General features: G+C 38.8%; 2 protein-coding genes across 2 annotated transcripts; both read left to right on the forward strand.

Annotated features, from left to right (window-relative positions):
- Window positions 1-10623: 10623 nt before the first annotated feature.
- LOC105900434 (troponin I, fast skeletal muscle-like) lies at window positions 10624-18080 on the forward strand. Its single transcript, XM_031565412.1, has 8 exons — window positions 10624-10726; window positions 14962-14994; window positions 15084-15120; window positions 15387-15515; window positions 15769-15858; window positions 15940-16113; window positions 16246-16347; window positions 17896-18080. The coding sequence occupies exons 2-7, from the start codon at window positions 14987-14989 to the stop codon at window positions 16336-16338; spliced, it is 531 nt and encodes a 176-aa protein (XP_031421272.1). The 5' UTR covers window positions 10624-10726; window positions 14962-14986; the 3' UTR covers window positions 16339-16347; window positions 17896-18080.
- A 2634-nt stretch (window positions 18081-20714) lies between these two features.
- LOC105904754 (troponin I, fast skeletal muscle-like) lies at window positions 20715-26127 on the forward strand. The gene is made up of 7 exons (XM_031565410.2): window positions 20715-20885; window positions 23463-23495; window positions 23589-23625; window positions 23888-24016; window positions 25338-25427; window positions 25508-25927; window positions 26065-26127. The coding sequence occupies exons 2-6, from the start codon at window positions 23488-23490 to the stop codon at window positions 25799-25801; spliced, it is 558 nt and encodes a 185-aa protein (XP_031421270.1). The 5' UTR covers window positions 20715-20885; window positions 23463-23487; the 3' UTR covers window positions 25802-25927; window positions 26065-26127.
- The last annotated feature ends 675 nt before the right edge of the window (window positions 26128-26802 follow it).

Genomic DNA, 26802 nt, shown 5'->3' on the forward strand with positions numbered 1-26802 from the left:
TGTTTAAGTGTACTTGCTGAATAGGCTAATTCACTTGCGCTGAGTCGGAATGTTGACTGCCGGCGTTTACTTATTTAGCATAAAGGGGAGTAACGTGGGGAGGGTAACGTGAAGATGGACCGTTGGAAGCTGAAGCACTATAGGGCTGCGGTTCGTCAGTGTTCAGAGGACGAGCCTAGCTTAGGAGGGGGCCTGCAGTCTGCCTATGTTCATGAGGCAGGCATAGGCAAGTTGTGTGTTTTGTTCGAGGCTGGGATGGCAATAATTACTGACCCAACTGTTGTTTTATTTTGCACTGAATGGGGTTTATATACTGTCAAGGGGGATTTTAGTAAGTTTTGTATGATGCTTATGATTTTAGAGGGTTCTGAAAAATGGTATGGGGCACACTTTCTCTCATTTTCCTTTTTCTTCTTAACACAATATGTCTGACAATATAAGTAATGCAAGGTCTGAAGTAGGTGTAACACCCACTCGTTTTGTAACTTGGAATGTAAAGGGTATGAATGGGCCGAATAAAAGAGCACGAATATTTTCCCACCTAAAAAGGTTAAAAGCAGAAATAGTATTTTTACAAGAAATACATCTGAATATAGTAGATCAATTTAGGCTTAGGAAGAACTGGGTTGGACAGAGTTTCCATTCTAACTTTAACACTAAAGCACGGGGGGCAGCAATACTAATCCATAAAAAGATATTGTTTACTCCATCCCAAACGATCTCAGATCCTCAAGGACGGTTTGTAATAGTATCAGGGTCTCTCTTCAACACTCCAGTCGTACTTGTTAGCGTATACGCACCAAATTGGGATGATGTTAGCTTTATTAATAAACGTACTTCTCTCATACCAAATCTAAACTCACATAAGCTAATTTTTACTGGTGATTTGAATACTGTGACAGACCCAGCTATAGACCGCTCCAGTCCTAAAACTTTAGCACGCTCCAAATTGTCAAAAGTTCTTTTTGAATTCATGGATAAAACTGGGTGTGTTGATCCTTGGAGATTTTTCTATCCGCATAAAAAGGAATTTTCTTATTTCTCACACGTTCACCATACATACAGTAGAATTGATTATTTTTTAATTGACAAAACATTTCTTCCTGCCGTAAAGAAAACAGAGTACACTGCCATTGTGGAGTCTGATCATGCACCAGTGACTCTTGATCTTTCATTTTCTCAAAACTTATCACAGCGTAATGCCTGGAGATTAAACACAACCCTGCTGGCAGACAATCAGTTTTGCAAACTCATATCTAAGGCAATAGATGAGTTTTTGACATTTAATAAGTCAGACTCAATATCCCCATCTACTTTATGGGAGACACTGAAAGTCGTCATAAGAGGCGAGATTATATCATACACCATTTCACGCAATAAAGAGAGAAAGCAGAAAGAGCAACAACTTATTACATCAATTAGAAACATAGATCAGCAGTATTCCACCACCCCAACTACAGAATTACATAAAGAGAGGATTGCACTGAAAACTCAATATGATTTATTATCAACAGAAAGAACTGAGAAGCACCACTTGTGGTCAAAAGGTCACTATTATGAGCACGGAGAAAAAGCAGGCCATCTTCTGGCCTACCAGCTGAAATGCAGATCTGCATCTCGTCTGATTCCACAGATTCGTAATACTTCACAGTTATTGACCATAGATCCATTGGAAATTAATAATACGTTTAAAAAATTTTACTCAGACTTATATACATCAGCATTTCCACACGATATCTCAAACATTACAATTTTTTTAGAAAACTTAGATATTCCAAAGATAGACAGGGATGCTAAAGACAATCTTGATAAGCCCATACAGCTGCAGGAAATTGTTGATTCCATCAAGCAAATGCAAACTGGTAAAATTTGTGGGCCCGACGGCTATCCGATGGAATTCTACAAAAAATTCTCTACTCAGCTTGCTCCCATCCTCCTTGAAATGTTTAATCACTCTTTTAGCCAGAAAAATCTACCACTGAGTTTGACGGAGGCATCAATTTCACTTATTTTAAAACCAGGCAAGGACCCACTTGAGTGTGGGTCGTATCGGCCTATTTCTTTATTGAATGCAGATGTGAAGATTCTGGCTAAGACTAGATAATGTAGTATCCCAGGTCATCTCAATGGACCAAACTGGATTCATGAGGGGCCGTCACTCCTTCACAAATATCCGCAAACTCCTCAATGTTTTGCACTCTCCTGCTTCTAGGAGGGTACCAGAAGTGGTGGTCTCCCTGGATGCTGAGAAAGCGTTTGACAGAATTGAGTGGGGTTACCTATTTGCTGTACTAGAGAAATTTGGGTTTGGCCCTACATTTATTTCTTGGATCCACCTGTTATATACCTCTCCAAAAGCATCAGTAATAACTAGGGATGCACCGATATGGAAATTCTTGGCCGATGCCGATACCGATGTTCAAAACAACAATCTAGCCGATACCGATACCGATATTTGTTTATTTTGTTTTGGTTGTTATTCATTCACCCTTTTGTGCCAGGGAAATAATTAAATCATTATTTAAAAAGCACTATTTTCAATTATTTGAGCCCTTTATCACTATTTATCACTATTTGAGCCCTTATCTTTTAATGAGCATAAATTAAATCAGATTTTTGAAACAATCTTTAGTTTAACTAAACTTTATTTAATATAACCTTCTGTTACAGAAGACATCCAGCTATATAGCCTTCATAACATCCAATCACCAGTACACAGTCTCTCTGTTGCAAACAAATAGCACATAGTGCATACTATTAACAAAAACAATGAATTCATTAACTATACTTTCCATAACATATGTCCATATAATAAAACGAACACCATTTAACCCAACAGAAAATAACTTCACACTGAATAGCTATTACATAATTGAAATGTGAACAAAACAAACACCCCTCTGACCAAATGCCCCGCTTCCTCCACAAGTGGCACGATGTAAAAGTGTTATCCCAGCGCGAGCGCGCTTTTGCGTTGGGGCCCAGTATGTGGAAGCGTGATAACCAGGAAGTGTGAGTACATGTATGTTAACCAGTTTATGGATGTTATCGCAATGCAAATGGTAAATGGATGAGAAAGTGAGTACCCAGTATAAAACAGTATCATTTAGCAACAGTAGAGGTGTATGCAAATATTATGTATGAATGATGTATATCGCGGCAGATTAAACAATACACCAAACTCGCGGTAAACACCCGACACCAATACACCTTCACACCGTGAAGCAAACAAGCACCACAAACCCACAAAACACCCAACAACACTTTCAACAATGTTCATTGATCACATTTAATGTGATCACCGGGGAGACGCTGTGTAATTGTGGCTGCGTGCGTGTGTGTGAGAATGAATGGAGTATGACGTCTCTTATTCCGCATTCGCGGTAAACTGAGTAACTGTACAGTAACGCAGAAAACATACCAATGAACATCGGCCAATGCCATCGGTGAAAGTCAAGTTTATTACCGATGCACCGATGGCAGTAAACGAGGCGAATATCGGCCACTACCGATGTACGGCAGATACATCGGTGCACCACTAGTAATAACAAATAAGTTAGTCTCCCAACTTTTCCCTCTGTCAAGGGGTACACGACAAGGATGTCCCCTCAGCCCTCTGTTATTTGCTTTAGCTATAGAGCCTTTGTCAATTAAGTTCAGAACAGCACATAACATAAACGGAATTCATAGGATGGAAACTGAACACAGAGTGTCTCTGTATGCAGATGACCTGCGGTTGTATATTTCAGATCCAGTGTCATGTGTCCCTAATATTGTGACTATCTTGAATGAGTTTGGGCTTTTCTCTGGTTATAAGTTAAATCTGTCCAAAAGCGAATGCTTTCCAATTAATAATCTAGCCCCTCAGATATCAGACAATGAACTTCCTTTCCGCCTGTCAAAGTCTGGCTTTAAGTATTTAGGCATACATGTCACCCGTGTTTTCTCTGACCTTTATGGAAAAAATTTCAAAGTTCTCATGAACAAATTGGAATCAGATTTGAAGAGATGGTCTGTGCTTTATTTATCTCTTGCGGGTAGAGTTAATTGCATAAAGATGAACGTTTTACCTAGATTTCTGTACCTGTTTCAATGTCTCCCAGTTTTTCTGTCTAAAGCCTTCTTTCAGTCATTAGATAAATTAATCTCTTCATTTCTGTGGGCTGGTAAAAAACCCAGAATCCGCAGAGAATTTTTGGAAAGACCTAGGGACCAGGGCGGCCTAGCACTTCCCAACATGAAGAAATACTACTGGGCATCCAATATACAAAAAGTAATATTCTGGTATCAGGCTCCAAAACTGGATTGGTGCAAAATTGAGGCGAACTCCTGTCTGTCTACATCACTCTCTGCCTTAATTACAGCAAAATGACCATTCCCACCATCAAAGTTCACTTTAAGCCCTGTAGTGACTTCCACTCTTAAAATATGGGCACAATTCAGACAAGCATTCAAGCTTACAGAGCTCTCAGTGTTCAGCCCTATTTGTAATAATCACCTTTTCCCCGCAGCCAGACTGGATCACACCTTTACCCAGTGGCACGGAGATGGTCTTGCTACATGTTATAACCTTTACATAGATGGTATTTTTGGCACCTTCACAGCTCTTTCTGAAAAGTTTCAGCTACAGCGGTCAGATTTATTCAGATACTTTCAGGTCCGTCACTTTGTTCAAACCAATAGTCCAACCTTTCCTGCCTTACCAGCAGACTCAGGACTTGAGACAGTTTTGAGGGCTCTTGTGCAGCATAGGGGACAGATCTCAAACATCTCAAACATAATCACTTCCCTTCAAAACATATCATTAGACCAGATTAGAGTTAAATGGGCTGAAGAGCTTGGGATGGAAATATCTGATGCAGCCTGGAACTGTGCTCAGACTAGAGTAAATGGAACGTCTTCCTGTGCCCGTCTCAGTCTGATACAGTTCAAAATCTTTCACAGAATCTACTACACAAAATCCAAACTATCTAAAATTTACCCTGACATTGATGACAGGTGTGAGCGCTGTAATACTACTCCAGCTGATATGGCCCACATGTTTTGGACTTGTCCTAAGTTAAGGGAATTTTGGTCATCTGTTTGCAAAACTTTGAATGATGCATTTGGTACCAAAATGAAACCCTCTGCAGAAATGGCCATCTTTGGAGTGTTCGTTAACGAGATCACAATGGCCACACATCATAAAAATGCTTTTGCTTTCGCCTCCCTTCTAGCCCGTAGAAGAATAGTTCTAAAATGGAAATCTCCTAACCCACCAAAAGTTTCTGTTTGGCTCAGTGACCTGATGCTATTCCTGAAATTAGAGAAAATTAAGTATTTTACCAGAGGATCAATTAAAACTTTCCACAAAATATGGGACCCGCTGATTTCATATTTCGATAGGCTAAACACTCTCCCATAGGACCATAGGGCCCTGGCTGTCTTATCAAACCTACATAACAGAGACTGTGGAGTGCCTATTCCCCACCTTTTCCCTTTCCTCCTCTATTTATTTATTATTTATTTTTGTTTCTTCTTTTTGTTTTGTTTTGATTTGATTGTTGTTTTATTTTTAATCTTTTTTTATTATTTATTTATTTTTCAGTATGTGGGTGGTAAGGGTGGGAGGGATTTGTTTGATTGATAAAAAATGAGAAAAACAATTCAAGACATTGTACTTAAACGTATCTTGTACTGTACTACCTTTCTTGAGTAAAAAAATAAGATAAAAAAAATATATATATATATATTTAATCGCGATTAATCGCATTTATGTCATAGTTAACTCAAAATTAATCGCGATTAATCGCAATTTTTTATCTATTCTAAATGTCCCTTCGTTTATTTATTTTTTCCATCATTTTATTTTTATTTTAATGCCCTTATCAACATGGAAAAGTGGATTGGCTTGATTTATGCAAATGTTTCATTTTATTGAAAACCAACATTGCCAAACAGGGCGGTACAAAATAAAATTATAAAGTGCACATTTCAGGTAAACAAGGACTCAGCCTATAGTGCAGTTAAACCATGGCTTAATATTTTCTTTTTTTCAAGTTTGCTGGGAACATAGCAGTCAGGCCTCTTATTTCAGAAACAATGAACCATAACAGTTAGGTTACCAATAAAAGGTAAGCCTACTACTTCTTTGCTTTCAGCCAGCTGCCTGTTGACATTTTCAGACAACAGTGAAGCTGGCTTCTTTTGCACAACACAACTTTTAAAAGTAAACTTTCCATTCAGAAGCCTTTTATCATCCTTTTCGGCGTATCGCGCTCACCATTCACTCAAACCGTAACATTAGCCTACTACACAGTTTGCGAGGCCAAAAAGCGATAAAAAAAATTAACGGCGTTAAAATGGGTTTCCGTTAACGCTGTAAATAACGCGTTAAACTGACAGCACTAATATATATTCATCACTACAAACTATTACACTGTGATTTTTTTAAGTTTTGAGGTATGGTTTTATAGGCAAGTAGTTTTGGTACCATCCTCAAATGTATTGTGATAGCATATGCTCATGTGAAGGACAGATAAACACCTGTGCCTTTCCCACTAGCCATCCATATGCCCTATGTAGTTCTGTGTACTGGGCTGGAATACCCTGCAAAATTGGAAGAAAAGCTTTCACAGCATGACATTGTCAGCTATACTGCCAAAATACACCAGTTAGTGTGTTGGTAAGTGTCAACTGGGCTGTTGGTGGTGTTTGCAAGGTTTTTGCATGCCTTTTTAGGTAGTGAGCTTGCTAGTTTTGGAACAGAACTCCTTTTTGCATTTTTAAGAGGGAATATTTCAGCTAAATGGTGTCTGAGACATGGTTTCAGATACTCTGGTGTTCCCCACTTGTGTCACTTAAGGCTGAAATATACATCTACGACTCCGTTACTCCGTGTTCACGCAGTTGCCTGGATGGACTCGTTTTCATTTATGGTTCTCCGACGGTTGTGGGCGGACCAAACTCCGTTGATGGTCGTATTTGTACATAAAAGTTGTTTGTTTGACTTTTTTTTACAATGTAAAAAACCCGTTATTGTAACTGAAAAATACGTCTGAGCGGATTTGCGCGGTGTCTGAGCCAGCTATCTAATGTTAGCATGCTACTACCTGCAAGGTAAACAGCCCTGGGGTCTCCTTGGCTCTCCGTCATTTCGACAGACAGTTACAAAATTTGGGAGAGTCACGTCAGGCCATGGATAGGTGCCCGGAGAGGGTTTGCAACGTTGGAGAGGGCTCTCTGTGTCTCCGTAAACGGATGACCATAAATCTGCCTATACTTATTTTGCCAAACATTTGGCCTGGTTTCTTGCCGTTCTTATCTCCAGATTCTTCCAGAAGCTTGGGATCATGTGTCCACCCTCTTGATAGTGAAACCCACACTTTAATAAACTGTCCCAGGTTGTCTCTTTTCCAGCTGAGATTTATATCTGTGGATAACCCAACTCCAACCTAAATATAGCTGTGATCAGGAGGCCAAACAGACCAACAGGTCATAGTTGCCATGGACAGTTCATGTCACTTGCACTCCCAGCAATTTTTACGTCTGTTGACCAAAGATTGTCCAATATATGAGGTCACCTCCTGTTTGATGCCTTCACTGCCAAATTTGAAAGTTTTGAAAACAAAAAAATCTACCTGAAGATCATCTTTGCCAAATTTGGAGTAACTCATTTTTATATCTCTTCCCCTCTCTCCGTCAAACATACACTCTTTGCTTGTTGCCAAACTGTTCAAACTTGGACTCATCAGTCCACAACACTTCATACCAATCTTCCTTTGTCCATTTCTTGTGTTATTTTGCAAATTTCAGGCATTTCACTCTATTTTTCTCTTTCAGTAATGGTTTCTTTGCTACTATTATGCCAACAAGTCCTCCCAGTTTCTTGAAGACACTGTTGTACCATTAGTCATTGTGGTGTTGATCTCGTCACGCAGTTCTCGTGAGGTCTTTCTTCACTCCTTAAGACTGAGAATTTTGAGATGCTTCACTTGTTTGAAAGTTTCTTTTTTCTGCCTCTCCCCTTTCGGTTCTGGTGTGAATTGGTGGCATCATGGCAGTCTAAAGTGTACTTTACAGTGCTTGTACTGAATCTCAAGTCCTTGGCTATGCGGTGGTGACTCCAGCCAGCATCAAAAAGGGCCTTTATTCGAACCTGTGGCTCACTCGATAGCTTCATCACCTTAGCCATGTTCAAAGAGCAACATGTGCTTCAAGACTACTTCTATAGGCTTTGAATTTATACCAATTGGTGGTGTGGCCTCAGTGACAAAACCTTGATGTTACCAATCACTTAATGAGCAGGATGGGCATTGTACATTCAAGAGAATCACACAGCTGTGTCCTAAGGCACTACTCAGACGTATGCGTTGCAATGCGTTGATCCAACGGATGACAGAGGAGGAGTCTGGCGTGTGGGGTTGTTTTGATAACGGAGACATTATAGTGAGATTGACAGGTCAACAAACAATCAAAGTGAATGGAGATCCGTCAATCTTGACGGATCAACGCATGCCAACGCAAACGTGTGAGTGGGCCGTAAGACTCATGCATCCCCATCAATTTAACCACAATCACACCTGCCAATGATTACACAAGTAATTTGGCTTCTTCTGTGAAGGAACATGATTGTGCGGCATGGACAGTGAAATAGGCCTAGCTTGTTTTTTGTGAGGAAAATGACCTAAATCTCCTCATGATTGCTCTATTCTATGGTTTATAGAGCATAATGATGACTTTGTAGATATTTCATTCCTTGTATGGGTATTTTAATGGCCAATTCAACAAAAACAACTGAAACCTCTTAAATATGTGCTCTAATAATTTTGGCCACGGCTGTATGTTACACATATATCCTCCTGAGATATGTCCCTATCTGTATATTTAAATTACATTTTGGTTTTGCACACTTCAATTAAAAAAATGAATACAAATATAATTTTCTTTCATTCCATCACAGCTAAGGAGACCAAACAAGTGCCAAGATGTCTGAGTAAGTATATTTGTCCAACTATCCTAGAATACATATTTATGTTCTCTGTCATTAAGTGTATTTATTCTTTGATTTTTGCATTACCCCTTAGAAAAAAGATGACCTCAAGCCGCAAGCATCATCTGAAGGTAAATCCTCATGTTCACTGAGAATCTGTTTCAAGAGTCAGTCACTCTTCTGTCCACTTTTATTTTAGCACACTTTCTGTGATGGAACCTTATACATTATAATAATCATTATTGTCAACATTTTTGTAGTTATTGTTGTGATTATTGTTATATTTGATCATAACCTGCAACATTAACACTGTTGTTACACACTTACATATTGATTTTGTTATTGTTGAAATTCAAATCAAATCAAAAGTCAATATTTTGTAAGTCACTTACTGTTTCTCCTCTCTCTCAGAGCGTGGTGCTTGCAATCGCTTCACAGCGGCTTGAAGAGGAAGCGGCTGAACTTATAGCTGCAAAGGCAGCATACCTGAATGAGAACTCCCCAGAGCTCTCTCTTCCCAGTGGGGTGGAGGAACTACAGGTGGGGCAAGCTTGGGAGTGCATTGGTCTTTTACAACCAGACTATTGAAAGGTTTAGGTAAAACAGTAGTGTCTTTTCATAGGCTACTTTAGTCCTGCCATATGATAAAATTCCATTTAGAAATGATTTTATACATTCATGAGGAATGAGAAATTTGAGATCGACAGAATTGAATAGTATAAGATGAAGTCACACAACATATTCAAAGACATCTGAGGACTGGATTATCTCATATACAGACATTAATTAGGTGACTTCAACTTCTCCTTTGATTAGAAATAATACTAATTATAAAGAATTTATATTTCTTTCATCAGTAAATGTTTGAGAAATGTTCCCAAGTTGATCCTGAAGCTATGTTTTAACAGGCTCTGAGAGGGTGGTATAGGCAGCAGAAAGCCGTGGAGAGGGTCACTGAAAGAGTGAATCAGAGGATGGAAAGGAGGAGTAAGCAGAAGACTGGAACTCTGCTCAGGTAAACTTCGATATCACACATACACACTCAACTCACATTTAGCACATTAATTCCACCCATACTTTGGCATTTGGCACTTTGGAATTTTAAACCTTTCCATCCTGAAATGGAGTTAAAAATACAATGTATTGTTTTATGAAAATCAAAGACGAGGTAAAATTCAGATGCTGTTTAGATTCTCTATCTCTCTCTGCCTCTCTCTCTCCCTCCCTGCCCCCCTCTCTCTCTCTATAATTAGTATTATTTCTAATCAAAGGAGAAGTTGAAGTCACCTAATTAATGTCTGTGGAAGACTGTCACTTGTGGATACAGATAACATAACTGGACTACGTTCTCCGCCAACGTGTTCATATGAGACACTCCAGCCCTCAGATGTCTTTGGATCTGTTTTGTGACTTCATCTTATACTATTCCTTACTTAGTCATTTTAGAGGCTATGATAGTGGATAGTGGTTTTCTGCACTTAAAGCACATTTTTCGTGTTCACTTGTTGGCAATGCATTTCTTCTGTGCATATTGCTAAAGAGACATCTGGAAAAATCAGCATTTTTCTGTCTATTTTAAGCTGAGCCAATGGCACTGGGAACTGGCAAGAGTCTCATCACCATAAAGAGGATAGGAGACACTGTGGTGATGGTTGCTGCCAACCTTATATAGCAGCTGTGTTGATGCCAGTGGCAGCACCATTCCTCCATCAACCTGTCCAGACCCTCAGCTCCTCCAGTCCAGTTTCTCATCAGGTGAGTCTTTTTCCTTATCTGCCCTGCTGATAGTCTTTGCTTAGTGTATCTATGTACAATCCTGTTTTTAGTGTTGAAAGAAGTGTCCTGTTTTTAGTGTTGAAAGAAGTGTCCTGTATTTGGCTGAATTATTTGGTGTTTTGGAAAATAGCGATGAAATGATAATTTATGGCATTTCTGAATTACGTCATGTTTTTTGTATTGTGCTTTCTGTTTGTGAAAATAAATCAGGCATTTTTGATCAATTTAAAGTAAAAATAGTTTTTATAAAATAAATAAAAATGTAATTTTGATATTGATGGCAGAGTAATGGTTTAAGGGTTGCTATCACTGTCTGTTTGGACTTCCAAAAAGGGAGTCTTATAATGAATCAAATTAGATATTCAAGGTAATCATCAAATCAGATTATGAACCAGACATCCACATCAAATAGTACACAAAGTCAACTGCATTTAAAACATCTTGCTGTCTGACATTGATTGACTGATTTAGATCAGTTTGTTTTGACTTTTTCATGTATATATAATATATATATATTAGTGCTGTCAGTTTAGCGCGTTATTAACGGCGTTAACGAAAACCCATTTTAACGCCGTTAATTTTGTTATCGCGAGATTAACGCGATTTTATTTTCATTTTTTTTAAATTTTTTTATTTTTTTTAGATTAACATTCTTTTTGGCCTCGCAAACTGTGTAGTAGGCTAACGTTATGGTTTGAGTGAATGGTGAGCGCGATACGGTGAAATGGATCATAAAAAGATTCTGAATGGAAAGTTTACTTTTAAAAGTTGTGTTGTGCAAAAGAAGCGAGCTTCACTGTTGTCTGAAACTGTCAACGGGCAGCTGGCTGAAAGCAAAGAAGTAGTAGGCTTCCCTTTTATTGGTAACCTAACTGTTACGGTTCAATGTTTCTTAAATAAGAGGCCTGACTGCTATGTTCCCAGCAAACTTGAAAAAAAGAAAATATTAAGCCATGGTTTAACTGCACTATAGGCTGAGTCCTTGTTTACCTGAAATGTGCACTTTATAATTTTATTTTGTACCGCCCTGTTTGGCAATATTGGTTTTCAATAAAATAAAACATTTGCATAAAGCAAGCCAATCAACTTTTCCATGTTGATAAGGGCATTAAAATAAAAATAAAATGATGGAAAAAATAAATAAACGAAGGGACATTTAGAATAGATAAAAAAATTGCGATTAATCGCGATTAATTTTGAGTTGACTATGACATAAATGCGATTAATCGCGATTAAATATTTTAATCGTTTGACAGCACTAATATATATGATATAATAAAGTCAAAACTAACTGATCTGAATATATAATATTCATCACTACAAATTATTACACTGTGATTTTTTTAAAGTAACACTATGCAACAATTTGACACTTTTTATGGTATGGTTTTATAGGCAACTAGTTTTGGTACCATCATCACATATATTGTGATAGCATATGCTCATGTGAAGGACCGATAAACACCTGTGCCTTTCCCACTAGCCATCTATGATATGCCCTATGTAGTTCTGTGTACTGGGCTGGAATACCCTGCAAAATTAGAAGAAAAGCTTTCACAGCATGACATTGTCAGCTATACTGCCAAAAGACACCACTAAGTGTGTTGGTAAGTGTCAACTGGGCTGTTGGTGGTGTTTGCAAAGTTTTTGCATGCCTTTTTAGGTAGTAAGCTTGCTAGTTTTGGAACAGAACTCCTTATTGCTGCTTTAAAAGGGAATATTTCAGTTAAATGGTACCTCAGATATGGTCTCAGATTCTCTTGGCTTCCCCACTTGTGTCACTTAAGGCTGAAATATACTTCTACTACTCCGTGTTCACGCAGTTGCCTCGATGGACTCGTTTTCATTTATGGTCCTCCGACGGTTGTGGGCGGACCAAACTCCGTTGATGGTTGTATTTGTACATAAAAGTTGTTTGTTTAGATTTTTTTAAAGTTACCGAGAAATAGACACTGTACAATGTAAAAAAAAACGTTATTGTAACTGAAAAATACGTCTGAGCGGATTTGCGAGGTGTCTGAGGCAGCTATCTAATGTTAGCATGCTACTACCCACAAGGTAAACAGCCCTGGGTTCTCCGTGGGCTCTACGTCATTTCTACGGACAGTTAAAAAATTTGGGAGGTGCACGTCAGGCCATGGATAGGTGCTCGGAGAGGGTTTGCAACGTCGGAGAGGGCTCTCCGTGTCTCCATGTTTCCGTAAACGGACGACCATTAATTTGTCTATACTTATTTTGTCAATCTGAGACATTTGGCCTGCTTTCTTGCCGTTCTTATCTCCAGATTCTTCCAGAAGCTTGGGATCATGTGTCCACCCTCTTGATAGTGAAACCCACACTATAATAAACTGTCCCAGGTTTTCTCTTTTCCAGCTGAGATTTATATCTGTGGATAACCCAACTCCAACCTAAATATAGCTGTGATTAGGGGGCCAAACAGACCAGCAGGTCATAGTTGCCATGGACAGTTCATGTCACTTGCACTCCCAGAAATGTTTATGTCAGTTGACCAAAGATTGGCCGATATATGAGGTCACCTCCTGTTTGATGCCTTCGCTGCCAAATTTAAAAGGCTGTAACTGACTAACTGTTTTGAAAACAAAAAAATCGAACCTGAAGATCATCTTTGCCAAATTTGGGGGTATACTTTCTTATCCATGATGCCATACATTTTCACGAAGTCACCTGTTCCTGAGGCTGAAATGGCACCCCACACCATAATACTACCCCTTCCGTGTTTAACTGTTGGCAAGAGTAACTCATTTTTATATCTCTCCCCCTCCCTCCGTCGAACATACATTCTTTGCTTGTTGCCAAACTGTTCAAACACTTTATACCACTTTGTATTTTACATTTACATTTAGTCATTTAGCAGACGCTTTTATCCAAAGCGACTTACAAGGTATACACATATTTTACATTTACACTGATGGCACACTGCACATCAGGAGCAATTAGGGGTTCGTTGTCTTGCTCAAGGACGCTTCGACAGTGGGAATCGAACTAGCAACCTTCTGATTACTAAACGACTTCTCTACCTCCTGAACCACTGTCCATTTCTTGTGTTCTTTTGCAAATTTCAGGCATTTCACTCTATTCTTCTCTCTCAGTAATGGTTTCTTTGCTGCTATTCTGCCAACAAGTCCTTCTTCTCCCAGTTTCTTGAAGACACTGTTGCACCATAAGGCATTGTGGTGTTGATCTTGTCACGCAGTTCTCGTAAGGTCTTTCTTCACTCCTTAAGACTGAGAATTTTGAGATGCTTCACTTGTTTGAACGTTTCTTTTTCTACCTCTCCCCTTTTGGTTCTGGTGTGAATTGGTGGCATCATGGCGGTCTAAAGTGTACTTTACAGTGCTTGGACTGAATCTCACGTCCTTGGCTATGCGGTGGTAACTCCAACCAGCATCAAAAAGGGCCTTTATTGGAACCTGTTGCTCACTCGTTAGCTCTTTCACCTTAGCCATGTTCAAAGAGCAACATGTGCTTCAAGACTTCTATAGGCTTTGAATTTATACCAGTTGGTGGTGTGGCCTCAGTCACAACACCCTGATGTTACCAATCACTTAATGAGTAGGATAAGCCTTGTACTATCAAAATAATCACACAGCTGTGTCCTAAGACTCATACATCACCATCAATTTAACCACGATCACACCTGGCAATGATTGCACAAGTAATTTGGCTTCTTCTGTGAAGGAACATGATTGTGTGACATTGACAGTAAAATAGGCCTAGCTTGTTTTTTGTAAGGAAAATTACCTAAATCTCCTCATGATTGCTCTATTTCTATGGTTTATAGAGCTTAATCAGAATCAGAATCAGAATCAGAATCAGGTTTTATTGGCCAAGTAAGTTTGCACAAACAAGGAATTTGTCTTGGTAAAGTGGCTCTCAGTGTGCTTACACATATTACACAGAATATACATCACAACACAAAACAATACAACAGTGCAATGGTCTAACAGTCCAAGAAGTCTAAACAAAAGAAGTCTACAAAATGACTTTGTAGATATTTCATTCCTTTTATGGGTATTTTAATGGCCAATTCAACAAAAACAACTGAAACCTCTTAAATATGCCAAGTATTCTAATAATTTTGGCCACCACTGTATGTTACACACACTTATCTGTATATTTAAATTACAGATTGGTTTTGCACACTTCAATAAAAAAATGTAATACAAATAGAATTTTCTTTCATTCCATCACAGCTAAGGAGACCAAACAAGTGCCAAGATGTCTGAGTAAGTATTTGTCCAACTATCCTAGAATACATATTTATGTTCTCTGTCATTAAGTGTATTTATTCTTTGATTTTTGCATGACCCCTTAGAAAAAAGATGACCTCAAGCCGCAAGCATCATCTGAAGGTAAATCCTCATGTTCACTGAGAATCTGTTTCAAGAGCACTCTTCTGTCCACTTTTATTTTAGCACACTTTCAGTGATGGAACCCTATACATTATAATAAGCATTATTGTCAACATTTTTGTAGTTATTGTTGTGATTATTGTTATATTTTATCATAACCTGCAACATTAACACTGTTGTTTCACAATTACATATTGATTTTGTTATTGTTGAAATTCAAATGGTCAATGTTTTGTAAGTCACTTACTGATTCTCCTCTCTCTCAGAGCTTGATGCTTTCAATTGCTGAAAAGCGGATGGAACAGGAAGCGGCTGATCTTATAACTGCAAAGGCAGCATACATGAATGAGCACTGCCCAGAGCTCTCTCTTCCCAGTGGGGTGGAGGAACTACAGGTGGGGCAAGCTTGGGAGTGCATTGGTCTTTTACAACCAGACTATTGAAAGGTTTAGGTAAAACAGGAGTGTCTTTTCATAGGCTACTTTAGTCCCGCCATATGATGCAATTCCATTTAGAAATGATTTTATACATTTATTTCAAATTTGAGATCGACAGAATTGTAAGGAAAAAAGCCATTATAAAACCTCAAACACACAATAAATATTTGGAGACATTGTATGTTTTTGTGATGTCTGTAATGTTCTTCAGAAATTGTGCAAAGAGCTACATGCGAAGATTGACAAAGCCGATGAGGAGAGATACGACGCAGCAGGCAAAGTGACAAAGGGAACAAAAGAGGTGATTTTGTTAACATATCTAAAAGAATAATGTGTTTGCGAAAGATTCACAAAAAAAACAATGTTTGTATCGTCCCCTTAGGTTGACGAGCTGAAGTTTAAGGTAGTAGAAATGAAGGGTATGAAGAAGCCAGCTCTGAAGAAAGTGCGCTTGTCCGCTGATCAGATGCTTCATGCTCTGCTGGGCTCCAAGCACAAGGTCAGCATGGACATGAGATCCAACCTGAAGCAAGTTAAGAAGGAGGTCAAGGAGGAGGTGAGTATTCAGTGTAACCAGAACATGTGCCATCCAATTTTTTATGAAGGCTTGAACACATATATAAACAAAAACGTATACAATGCGCGCGCACACACACACAATTGAACAGCATGTGTTAAATCTTTCCAGCCTGCAGTCGCTGCTGGTGACTGGCGTAAGAATGTTGAGGACAAGGAGGGCATGGGTGGCAGGAAGAAGATGTTTGAGGGCGCTGAGGTGTAAATTTGAGAGGTGAGTCGACATAAAAAAAATCAGGACATTTAGGTTATGGGGAAAGAGGCCATGTGTACAGTGCCCTCCACAATTATTGGCACCCCTAGTGAATATGAGCAAACAGGCTATGAAAAAATATGTCTGTTTGTCTGTTTGTGCAGCCTCCCTTTGCCAGCTCTGAGTCTTCTCCTATAATGCATGATGAGGTTGGTGAACACATGGCACGGGATCTGAGACCATTCCTACATACAATATCTCTCCAGATGTTAGGCTTTCTCACAAGGATCCAATCGCAGACCAGGTTGCAAAAAACTTGAGGATATATTTCCTTTAACAGAGAACACGCAAAAATTCCAAGCAGGCAAAAACACAGAACAGAGCTCCAAAGGTAAAAAACACAGAAGATCAAAAACAGAAATACTTATACGATACCAGGTAGGCTACTCGGAAAAATGCAGGATTCTGGCATAGATTCACACAGACAAAGAATTACGATCCGACAGCGAACTACAGAAGCACAGCTCAATATATATAGAAGGGGGAACAGAGAAAATACACAGGTGAAACCAACAAGGCACAGGAGAAACAAATCAGGCAACACATCAAGGTAAGATGGGGAACAGATGATATATACAGGTGAAAACAATTCAGGTAAAACAGATAATGGTGAACAGAAGCAAAGGCCGGGAAAAAGCAGAGGGCGGAGTCTCTGGACAATAACAGAACGCACATGGCCTGATCACAGAAACAAAACAAACACATGGCGAATCAAACAAACAGGGGGAAACCCGTGGCATAACAAAACACAGCAGCGATCAAAATGAAAAATGTCTCTTAGATCGCAGGGATCTTAACACAGATTCGGCTTCAGCTCATCCCACAGATTTTCTATGGGGTTTAGGTCGGGGGACTGTGATAGCAATGGCAAAACCTTTATTCTGCGGTCGGTGAACCATTTTTGTGTTGATTTTGAGGTATGCTTCGGATCATTTTCCTGCTGGAAGGTCCAACCACGGCCCATTTTAAGCTTACTGGAGGGGGCTGTTAGGTTTTAATTTAATATCTGCTGGTATTTGATGGAGTCCATGATACCATGTATCCTAACAACATGTGCAGGGCCTTTGGAAGAAAAATAAGATCCGCCACCATACTTCACAGTGAGTATGAGGTGTTTTTCTGTATAGCTATCTTTCTGTCTACGCCAAACCCACCTTTGTTGTTTGTTGCCAAAAAGCTTTATTTTGGTCTCATCTGACCGTATAACTCGGTCCCATTGAAAGTCTGACTTACATTTGGCAAACTGTAGGCGCTTTAGTTTGTTGTTGATTGACAGCAGAGGCTTTTTTCTGGCAACCCTCCAAAACAAAAACATTTTTGTGAATATTTTGAGTGAAAGACCAAGAGGATAAACAGCAAAGACATATTTTTTCATAGCCTGTTCGCTCATATTCACTAGGGGTGCCAATAATTGTGGAGGGCACTGTATAATCTACTGATGAATGTAGTCCCAATAATTTAAGAGAAAAAGGTTAGTCATCTCTATATCTCTTTTTTATGCTTCTACAGACTGACGAAATTGATTTCTGACACAACAACATGGACAAAGTGAATGGCAGGAAGAAGATGGACTGGGGCCATTTGTACTTTTTTTTTTGACAGAAACAAATACTGTTTGTAAATGTAATACATTTAGATATAATCGGCATGTTACAGTTGCATACCATAATCATTAAACACTGGGTTTTAAAGAACCTACTGTTTGGACTTTTTTTGTTTTTGCAGACACAGATTTGTCTCTCTTGTAGTATTCAGCTATGAAGCACATTTATTCCACAAGATGTCGACAGAGATCTCTCTCTCGCCTCCTCCTCCTCCTTCTCCCCTCTCTTTCTCTCTCTTTCACGTACACACACACACACACACACACACACACACACACACACACACACACACACACACACACACACACAGACACACACACACACAGACTGATAAACAGACAGTTACACGAACCATTCACACAATCTGTTTTGTGTCACTTCACTCTCTCCCTCCCTGTCATACTTTCTAGCAGTTTTAATCTGTAACAAATAACAAAACAGAGTTTTTATTCAGTAATGCACGTGTGCAGTGCAAGTGGAAAGTTAACACACTTGAACACAAGCGAGTTGGTGAAATGGTGAGTTACATTTTGCTTTCTATGACAAAAACAAAATCCTTACAAAGAATGTAATTGCTCTTTCTTTATTTTAATGAAGATATCACACCCCTGTTTATATTAAAGGTATGACGCATTGATTCAGTCTGTAACGACATCTTAAATGTGTGTTTGACCAAACTTGTGGTACTGTGGCTGTCTTCTAACAGGCTCAAAGAGCTTGGGCACGAACAACAGTAGAAAGTCAAAGACAGCCTGAAGGGGGACCGAGGGTGAGCAAAAGGAAGACGGCAACATGAAGAAATACTCACCCCTCTGTTTCTAGTCCATATTACAGACATACTGTACTACCAAAAGACCCCACAACCACTACCACTTTGACCTATATAGCGTTCACACACACTCACACATTCACACACTCACACACACACACATTCACACACTCACACAAAAAAACAGACACACACACCCCTCCTCTTTTTGCTACAAATGCCGACAGATGTCGCAAAAGCACACTGCCCCTCTAGGACATCCCTGCTTTAACACTGTATTGATCCACCCCTTATTGTAACTGCATTGGGATGTTTAATACATGTTCTGTTGGCAGAGAACGTAGTCCAGTTATGTTATCTGTATCCACAAGTGACGGTCTTTCACAGACATTATTTTGGTGACTTCAACTTCTCCTTTGATTAGAAATAATACTAATTATAAAGAATTTATATTTCTTTCATCAGTAAATGTTTGAGAAATGTTCCCAAGTTGATCCTGAAGCTATGTTTTAACAGGCTCTGAGAGGGTGGTATAGGCAGCACAAAGCCGTGGAGAGGGTCACTGAAAGAGTGAATCAGAGGATGGAAAGGAGGAGTAAGCAGAAGACTGGAACTCTGCTCAGGTAAACTTCGATATCACACATACACACTCAACTCACATTTAGCACATTAATTCCACCCATACTTTGGCATTTGGCACTTTGGAATTTTAAACCTATCCATCCTGAAATGGAGTTAAAAATACAATTAATTGTTTTATCTCTCTCTCCCTATCTGTCCCCCCCCCCCTTCTCTCTCTCTCTATACATACAGTATATATACTGAGGCTTACTTTGTGCTATAACTGCACTTTGGTAATGAGGCCTAAGGTACCGGCAATTAAAAAATGTATAAATAATTACTAATTTAAAATAAAAAAGAATTACTAATATATGACTAATACTGAAGACTTTTTCTAAACTTTTCTACACCGTTCATTTAGTATTGTATGTTTTATGTTGTTAATTGTTTGCATGAATGTGTTCAATATTTGGTTTAATAAAATGACATATGTTTGTAACAAATATGGTATCTCTACATGTTGTAGGTTAATTGGGTCAAATCTGGGTTTTGTGTTAAGTTAGTCCTGAAGGAGTGTTAAGAGAAGTAAGCCACAGCGTTACTGAGGAGGATGGATAGAGAGGATGAGAGGGAAAGGAGTGAATGGCAGGCAGGAACCTGGAGAAGGGCTCCCCTAGTGCTCATAGTAGACATTACAGGTCAATTTAAAAATACCCTACAGAGACACAATACATATGAATAAAGACACACAAATGTGCATGTACACACACACACACACACACACACACACACACAAGCAAGCACACGTTTTATATGAATTTACAATCTCATGTTCTGCCAACCATCTTTTGCAGTCTATTAACACTTGAGGATGCTCAACACCTAAATTTAGTATCACGTCTATATAACAACAGTGATGTCGCTAATAGAATATTATAAAAATGTAAAATGGTATATTGGTATATATAGTATATATATATAATGTTAAAAAAATATAAACATGTGATCTCCATACAAATACGGTAATGTTATGTTTTTACTCTTTTTGTTGCTTTTGCTTTATCACATTGATATTTGTTGTTATACAAATACCGTCCATGCAGTTAAAAATATGTCAATTTTAGTCCATGCGGGCCCCCCCCCCCCCCCGCTAGTCCAAACGTGTTCATATGAGACAATCCAGTCCTCAGATGTCTTTGAATATGTTGTGTGACTTAAATTTATACTATTCAGTACTTAGTCATTTTAGAGGCTATGATAGTGGTTAGTGGATAGTGGTTTTCTGCACTTAAAGCACATTTTTCGTGTTCACTTGTTGACAATGCATTTCTTCTGTGCATATTGCTAAAGAGACATCTGGAAAAATAAGCATTTTTCTGTCTATTTTAAGGTGTGTCAATGGCACTGGGAATTGGCAAGAGTCTCATCACCATAAAGAGGATAGGAGACACTGTGGTGATGGTTGCTGCCAACCTTATATAGCAGCTGTGTTGATGCCAGTGGCAGCGCCATTCCTCCATCAACCTGTCCAGACCCTCAGCTCCTCCAGTCCAGTTTCTCATCAGGTGAGTCTTTTTCCTTATCTGCCCTGCTGATAGTCTTTGCTTAGTGTATCTATGCATAATCCTGTTTTTAGTGTTGAAAGAAGCGTCCTGTATTTGGCTGAATTATTTGGTGTTTTGGAAAATAGCAATACAATGATCATTTATGGCATTTCTGAATTACGTCATGTTTTTCGTATTGTGCTTTCTGTTTGTGAAAATAAATCAGGCATTTTTGATCAATTTAAAGTAAAAATTGTTTTTATGAAATAAATAAAAATGCAATTTTGATATTGATGGCCGAGTAATGGGTTAAGGGTTGCTATCACTGTCTGTTTAGACTTCTAAAGTGGGAGTCTTGTAATTAATCAAATCAGATATTCAAGGTAATCATCAAATCAGATTATGAACCAGACATCCACATCAAATAGTACACAAAGTCAACTGCATTTACAATATCTTGCTGTCTGACATTGATTTACTGATTTAGATCAGTTTGTTTTTACTTTTTCATATATGTATATATAATATATATATATATATATATGATATAATAAAGTAAAAACTAACTGATCTGAATATATAATATTCATTTATATTCATCACTACAAATTATTACATCCTCAAATGTATTGTGATAGCATATGCTCATGTGAAGTACAGATAAACACCTGTGCCTTTCCCACTAGCCATCTATGATATGCCCTATGTAGTTCTGTGTACCACCCTGCAAAAATGTTAAAAGCTTTCACAGCATGACCTTGCCAACTATACTGCCACCAGTTAGGGTGTTGGCAAGCCTCTATCAGTGTCAGCTGGGCTGTTGGTGGTGTTTGCAAGGTTTTTGAATGCCTTTTTAGGTAGTAAGCTTGCTAGTTTTGGAACAGAACTCCTTATTGCTGCTGTAAAAGTGAATATTTCAGCTAAATGGTACCTCAGATATGGTCTCAGATCATCTTGGCCTCCACACTTGTGTCACTTAAGGCTGAAATATACATCTACGACTCCGTTACTCCGTGTTCACGCAGTTGCCTCGATGGACTCGTTTTCATTTATGGTTCTCCGACGGTTGTGGGCGGACCAAACTCCGTTGATGGTTGTATTTGTACATAAAAGTTGTTTGTTTAGATTTTTTTAAAGTTACCGAGAAATAGACACTGTACAATGTAAAAAAAAACGTTATTGTAACTGAAAAATACGTCTGAGCGGATTTGCGAGGTGTCTGAGCCAGCTATCTAATGTTAGCATGCTACTATCCACAAGGTAAACAGCCCTGGGGTCTCCGTGGGCTCTCTGTCATTTCGAAGGACAGTTAAAAAATATGGGAGGTGCACGTCAGGCCATGGATAGGTGCTCGGAGAGGGTTTGCAACGTCGGAGAGGGCTCTCCGTGTCTCCATGTCTCCATAAACGGACGACCATAAATCTGCCTATACTTAGATCAGTTTGTTTTTACTTATATGTATATTAAATATACATATATGAATGATATAATGAAGTAAAAACAAACTGATCTGAATATATAATATTCATATGAGATATGCTATAAGATATTCTTGGCTTCACCTCATTTGACATTTGGCCTGGGTTCCTGCAGTCTTATCTCCAGAATCTTCCAGAAGCTTGGGATCATGTGTCCACCCTCTTGATAGTGAAACCCACACTGTAATAAACTGTCCCAGGTTTTCTCTTTTCCAGCTGAGATTTATGTCTGTGGATAACCCAACTCCAACCTAAATATAGCTGTGATTAGGGGGCCAAACAGACCAGCAGGCCATAGTTGTCATGGACAGTTCATGTCACTTGCACTCCCAGCAATTTTTATGTCAGTTGACCAAAGATTGGCCGATATATGAGGTCACCTCCTGTTTGATGCCTTCGCTGCCAAATTTGATAGGTTGTATTGGACGAATTGTTTTGAAAACAAGAAATTCTAACTGAAGATCATCTTTGCCAAATTTGGTGAAGATCAGACAAGGTTTTGACAGCTTCACTGCTTGACCCCCAATTTCCCTACCTGAAGTCTGATACTTTCTGACACTCGGCCAGTGTGGCAGTCCTGTGCAGAAGTATTGCATGCATGTGGTTTAACCCAGTGCTGAGTATTCAGCAATATTTCATCCAGACTGAACTACATTGTACTTTCATATCTTTTATCAACGTTGAATTTTACACAAAGTTTGGCACTCAGTTAAATCTGCCTGCTGACATATGGCAATCTAATACATGTCAGTTAATAGATCACAGAACGGCTGACAGAGGGATAATTGCAGGATTAAAGACACAAAACAGCATGTATTAGCAGATGGGCCCCCCTTATGTGCAGCGGTTCTGCGTAGGGTTTCTTCCTGATTAACAGGGAGTTTTATCTTAACCCTGTCACCATTGCTCAAAGGGGGTTCAGGCACTGGGCTCTGAATTTAATTGAATGGAATAGTAATCTCTTACTGGCAATTATTTATGGTCAGTGTTGTCCCTTACATACATGTTACACATATATCCTGAGATATGTCCCTATCTGTATATTTAAATTACTGATTGGTTTTGCACACTTCAATTAAAAAAAGGAATACAAATAGAATTTTCTTTCATTCCATCACAGCTAAGGAGAACAAACAAGTGCCAAGATGTCTGAGTAAGTATTTGTCTATATACGACTACAACCATACATATTTATGTTCTCTGTCATTAATTCTGTTTATTCTTTGATTTTTGCATTACCCCTTAGAAAAAAGATGACCTCAAGCCGCAAGCATCATCTGAAGGTAAATCCTCATTTTCACTGAGAGTCTGTTTCAAGAGCACTCTTTAGTCCACTTTTATTTTAGCACACTTTCTGTGATGGAAATACATTTTAATAATCATTATTGTTAAAGTTTTTGTAGTCAATGTAGTGATTATTGTTATATTTTATCATAACCTGCAACATTAACACTGTTGTTTCACAATTACATATTGATTTTGTTATTGTTGAAATTCAAATGGTCAATGTTTTGTAAGTCACTTACTGATTCTCCTCTCTCTCAGAGTGTGATGCTTGCAATTGCTGAAAAGCGGATGGAACAGGAAGCGGCTGATCTTATAACTGCAAAGGCAGCATACATGAATGAGAACTGCCCAGAGGTCTCTATTCCCAGTGGGGTGGAGGAACTACAGGTAGGGCAAGCTTGGGAGTGCATTGGTCTTTTACAACCAGACTATTGAAAGGTTTAGGTAAAACAGGAGTGTCTTTTCATAGGCTACTTTAGTCCCGCCATATGATGCAATTCCATTTAGAAATGATTTTATATAGGGATGCACCGATACCGATACCAGTATCGGTATCGGTATCGGTGCCGATACTTCGTTAAAATACTCGTACTCGTTTTTGAATTGCGGATACCAAGCACCGATACCACTCATCAGTATTTCACTGCATCAAACTGGCCGGGCTATGCTGACACAAAATGTGATTTATTGTCCTACCTGTCCTACCACTCTCTGCCAGACTAGTAAGTAGCTTATTTGCCGTCTTGTGTTGCATTTGCTTGATGTTTGACTGTGTTAGGAAAGTTTGTCTTAGTGTCAAAGTATACAGGTTTCGCTAAATTTAGCTGCTAGCATCTCGTTAGCGATTAGCAATTCCGTTGTGCTGCCTTAACGGCGATTTGGGCTCATTTTAAGATAAATGACGACGACAGGAGTGAGGCACAGTGTAAGATCTGCACTGCTACGGTGTCGAGGGGCGGAAAGGAAAGTACTTTGTTTAACACAAGCAATTTGATTAAACATCTGAAGACGCACCATAGTGCTAAGTACACAGAGTTCACTGATGCTAGTGGCGCAAGACCGAAGCAACCAATCTTAACTGACGTCTTGCAAAAGAAAAAACGCGCACGCACACAGAGAGAGAGGTAGAGAGAAAGACTGTGCCACATAGGTTAAAGTGATTGTTTGTGTACTTGAGCAGGAGATTCTTCTGATCCTTTTGTAACTGAAATGTGCTCCAGTAATAGTTCTGTTCACTTTTTGTTAAGCAGACTGTGTTGTTAACTATGCAGCAAATTGAATTGCCTTTATCTGGTTATATTTGCATTTTGTCTAATGTGATGATATTGTCTGTTTGAAGGCTTTTTTGTGTGTTAAAACCAGAAAGCTCTGTTTATTTTTGGCTTGGGATAGCCTTCTGTTAATTTTGTACTATAGGCTTGACATAATCTGCAGAGGATAAAATAAAATCTGCCTCCAAATTAATTGCACTTTCATGGAGACCAAATCTAAGAAGTATCGGTATCGGTACTCAGTATCGGCAAGTACACACAAAAAAATACTCATACTCGAATCGGTTTGTAAAAAAGTGGTATCGGTGCATCCCTATTTTTCTACATTTATTTCAAATTTGAGGAATTGTAAGGAAAGAAGCCATTATAAAACCTCAAACACACAATAAATATTTGGAGACATTGTATGTTTTTGTGATGTCTGTAATGTTCTTCAGAAATTGTGCAAAGAGCTACATGCGAAGATTGACAAAGCCGATGAGGAGAGATACGACGCAGCAGGCAAAGTGACAAAGGGAACAAAAGAGGTGATTTTGTTAACATATCTAAAAGAATAATGTGTTTGCGAAAGATTCACGAAAAAACAATGTTTGCATCGTATCCTTAGGTTGAAGAGCTGAAGTTTAAGGTAACAGAAATGAAGGGTATGAAGAAGCCAGCTCTGAAGAAAGTGCGCTTGTCCGCTGATCAGATGCTTCAGGCTCTGCTGGGCTCCAAGCACAAGGTCAGCATGGACATGAGATCCAACCTGAAGCAGGTGAAGAAGGAGGTCAAGGATGAGGTGAGTATTCAGTGTAACCAGAACATGTGCCATCCAATTTTTTCAATTATTATCAATAAAGGCTTGAACACATATGTAAACAAAAACGTATACATTGCGCGCGTACACACACACAATTGAACCGCATGTGTTAAATCTTTCCAGCCTGCAGTCGCTGCTGGTGACTGGCGTAAGAATGTTGAGGACAAGGAGGGCATGGGTGGCAGGAAGAAGATGTTTGAGGGCGCTGAGGTGTAAATTTGAGAGGTGAGTCGACATTAAAAAATCAGGACATTTAGGTTATGGGGTAAGAGTCCATGTGTATAATCTACTGATGAATGTAGTCCCAATAATTTAAGAGAAAAAGGTTAGTCATCCTATATATCTTTTTTACGCCCCTACAGCCTGACGAAATTGCTATCTGACACAACAACATGGACAAAGTGAATGGCAGGAAGAAGATGGACTGGGGCCATTTGTACTTGTGTGACATGTTGTTATGTTCCCTTCATTTATTTTTTTTATTTTTGACCGAAACAAATACTGTTCATTTCTAAAAAATGTACTACATTTAGATATAATATGCATGTTACAGTTGCATACCATAATCATTAAACACTGGGTTTTAAAGAACCTACTGTTTGGACTTTTTTTTGTTTTTGCAGACACAGATTTGTCTCTCTTGTAGTATTCAGCTATGAAGCACATTTATTCCACAAGATGTCGACAGAGATCTCTCTCTCGCCTCCTCCTCCTCCTTCTCCCCTCTCTTTCTCTCTCTTTCACGTACGCACACACACACACACACACAGATAGACAGACAGATAGATAGACAGACAGACAGAAACACAAACCATACACACAATCTGTTTCGTCACTCTCTCTCTCCCTGTCATACTTTCTAGCAGTTTTAATCTGTGACAAATGTAAGACCATCTTGTTTAGCTGTAATAGATCCCACAGAAGAGTTTTTATTCAGTAATGCACGTGTGCAGTGCAAGTGGAAAGTTAACACACTTAACTTAACCCAAAGGTTAACACACTTGAACAAAAGCGAGTTGGTGAAAAGGTGAGTTACATTTTGCTTTCTATGACAAAAACAAAATCCTTATAAAGAATGTATTTGCTCTTTCTTTATTTTA

The sequence above is a fragment of the Clupea harengus genome, chromosome 3, assembly GCF_900700415.2.
Source record: "Clupea harengus chromosome 3, Ch_v2.0.2, whole genome shotgun sequence".
Classification (NCBI taxonomy): Eukaryota; Metazoa; Chordata; class Actinopteri; order Clupeiformes; family Clupeidae; genus Clupea; species Clupea harengus.

Bases quoted from the DNA above. Each gene is read 5' to 3' on its own strand.
- LOC105900434 (XM_031565412.1), top strand. The intron at 15,859-15,939 runs GTGATTTTGTTA...TCGTCCCCTTAG, and splicing joins TGACAAAGGGAACAAAAGAG to GTTGACGAGCTGAAGTTTAA. The intron at 16,114-16,245 runs GTGAGTATTCAG...AAATCTTTCCAG, and splicing joins AGAAGGAGGTCAAGGAGGAG to CCTGCAGTCGCTGCTGGTGA.
- LOC105904754 (XM_031565410.2), top strand. The intron at 24,017-25,337 runs GTAGGGCAAGCT...AATGTTCTTCAG, and splicing joins GTGGGGTGGAGGAACTACAG to AAATTGTGCAAAGAGCTACA. The intron at 25,428-25,507 runs GTGATTTTGTTA...TCGTATCCTTAG, and splicing joins TGACAAAGGGAACAAAAGAG to GTTGAAGAGCTGAAGTTTAA.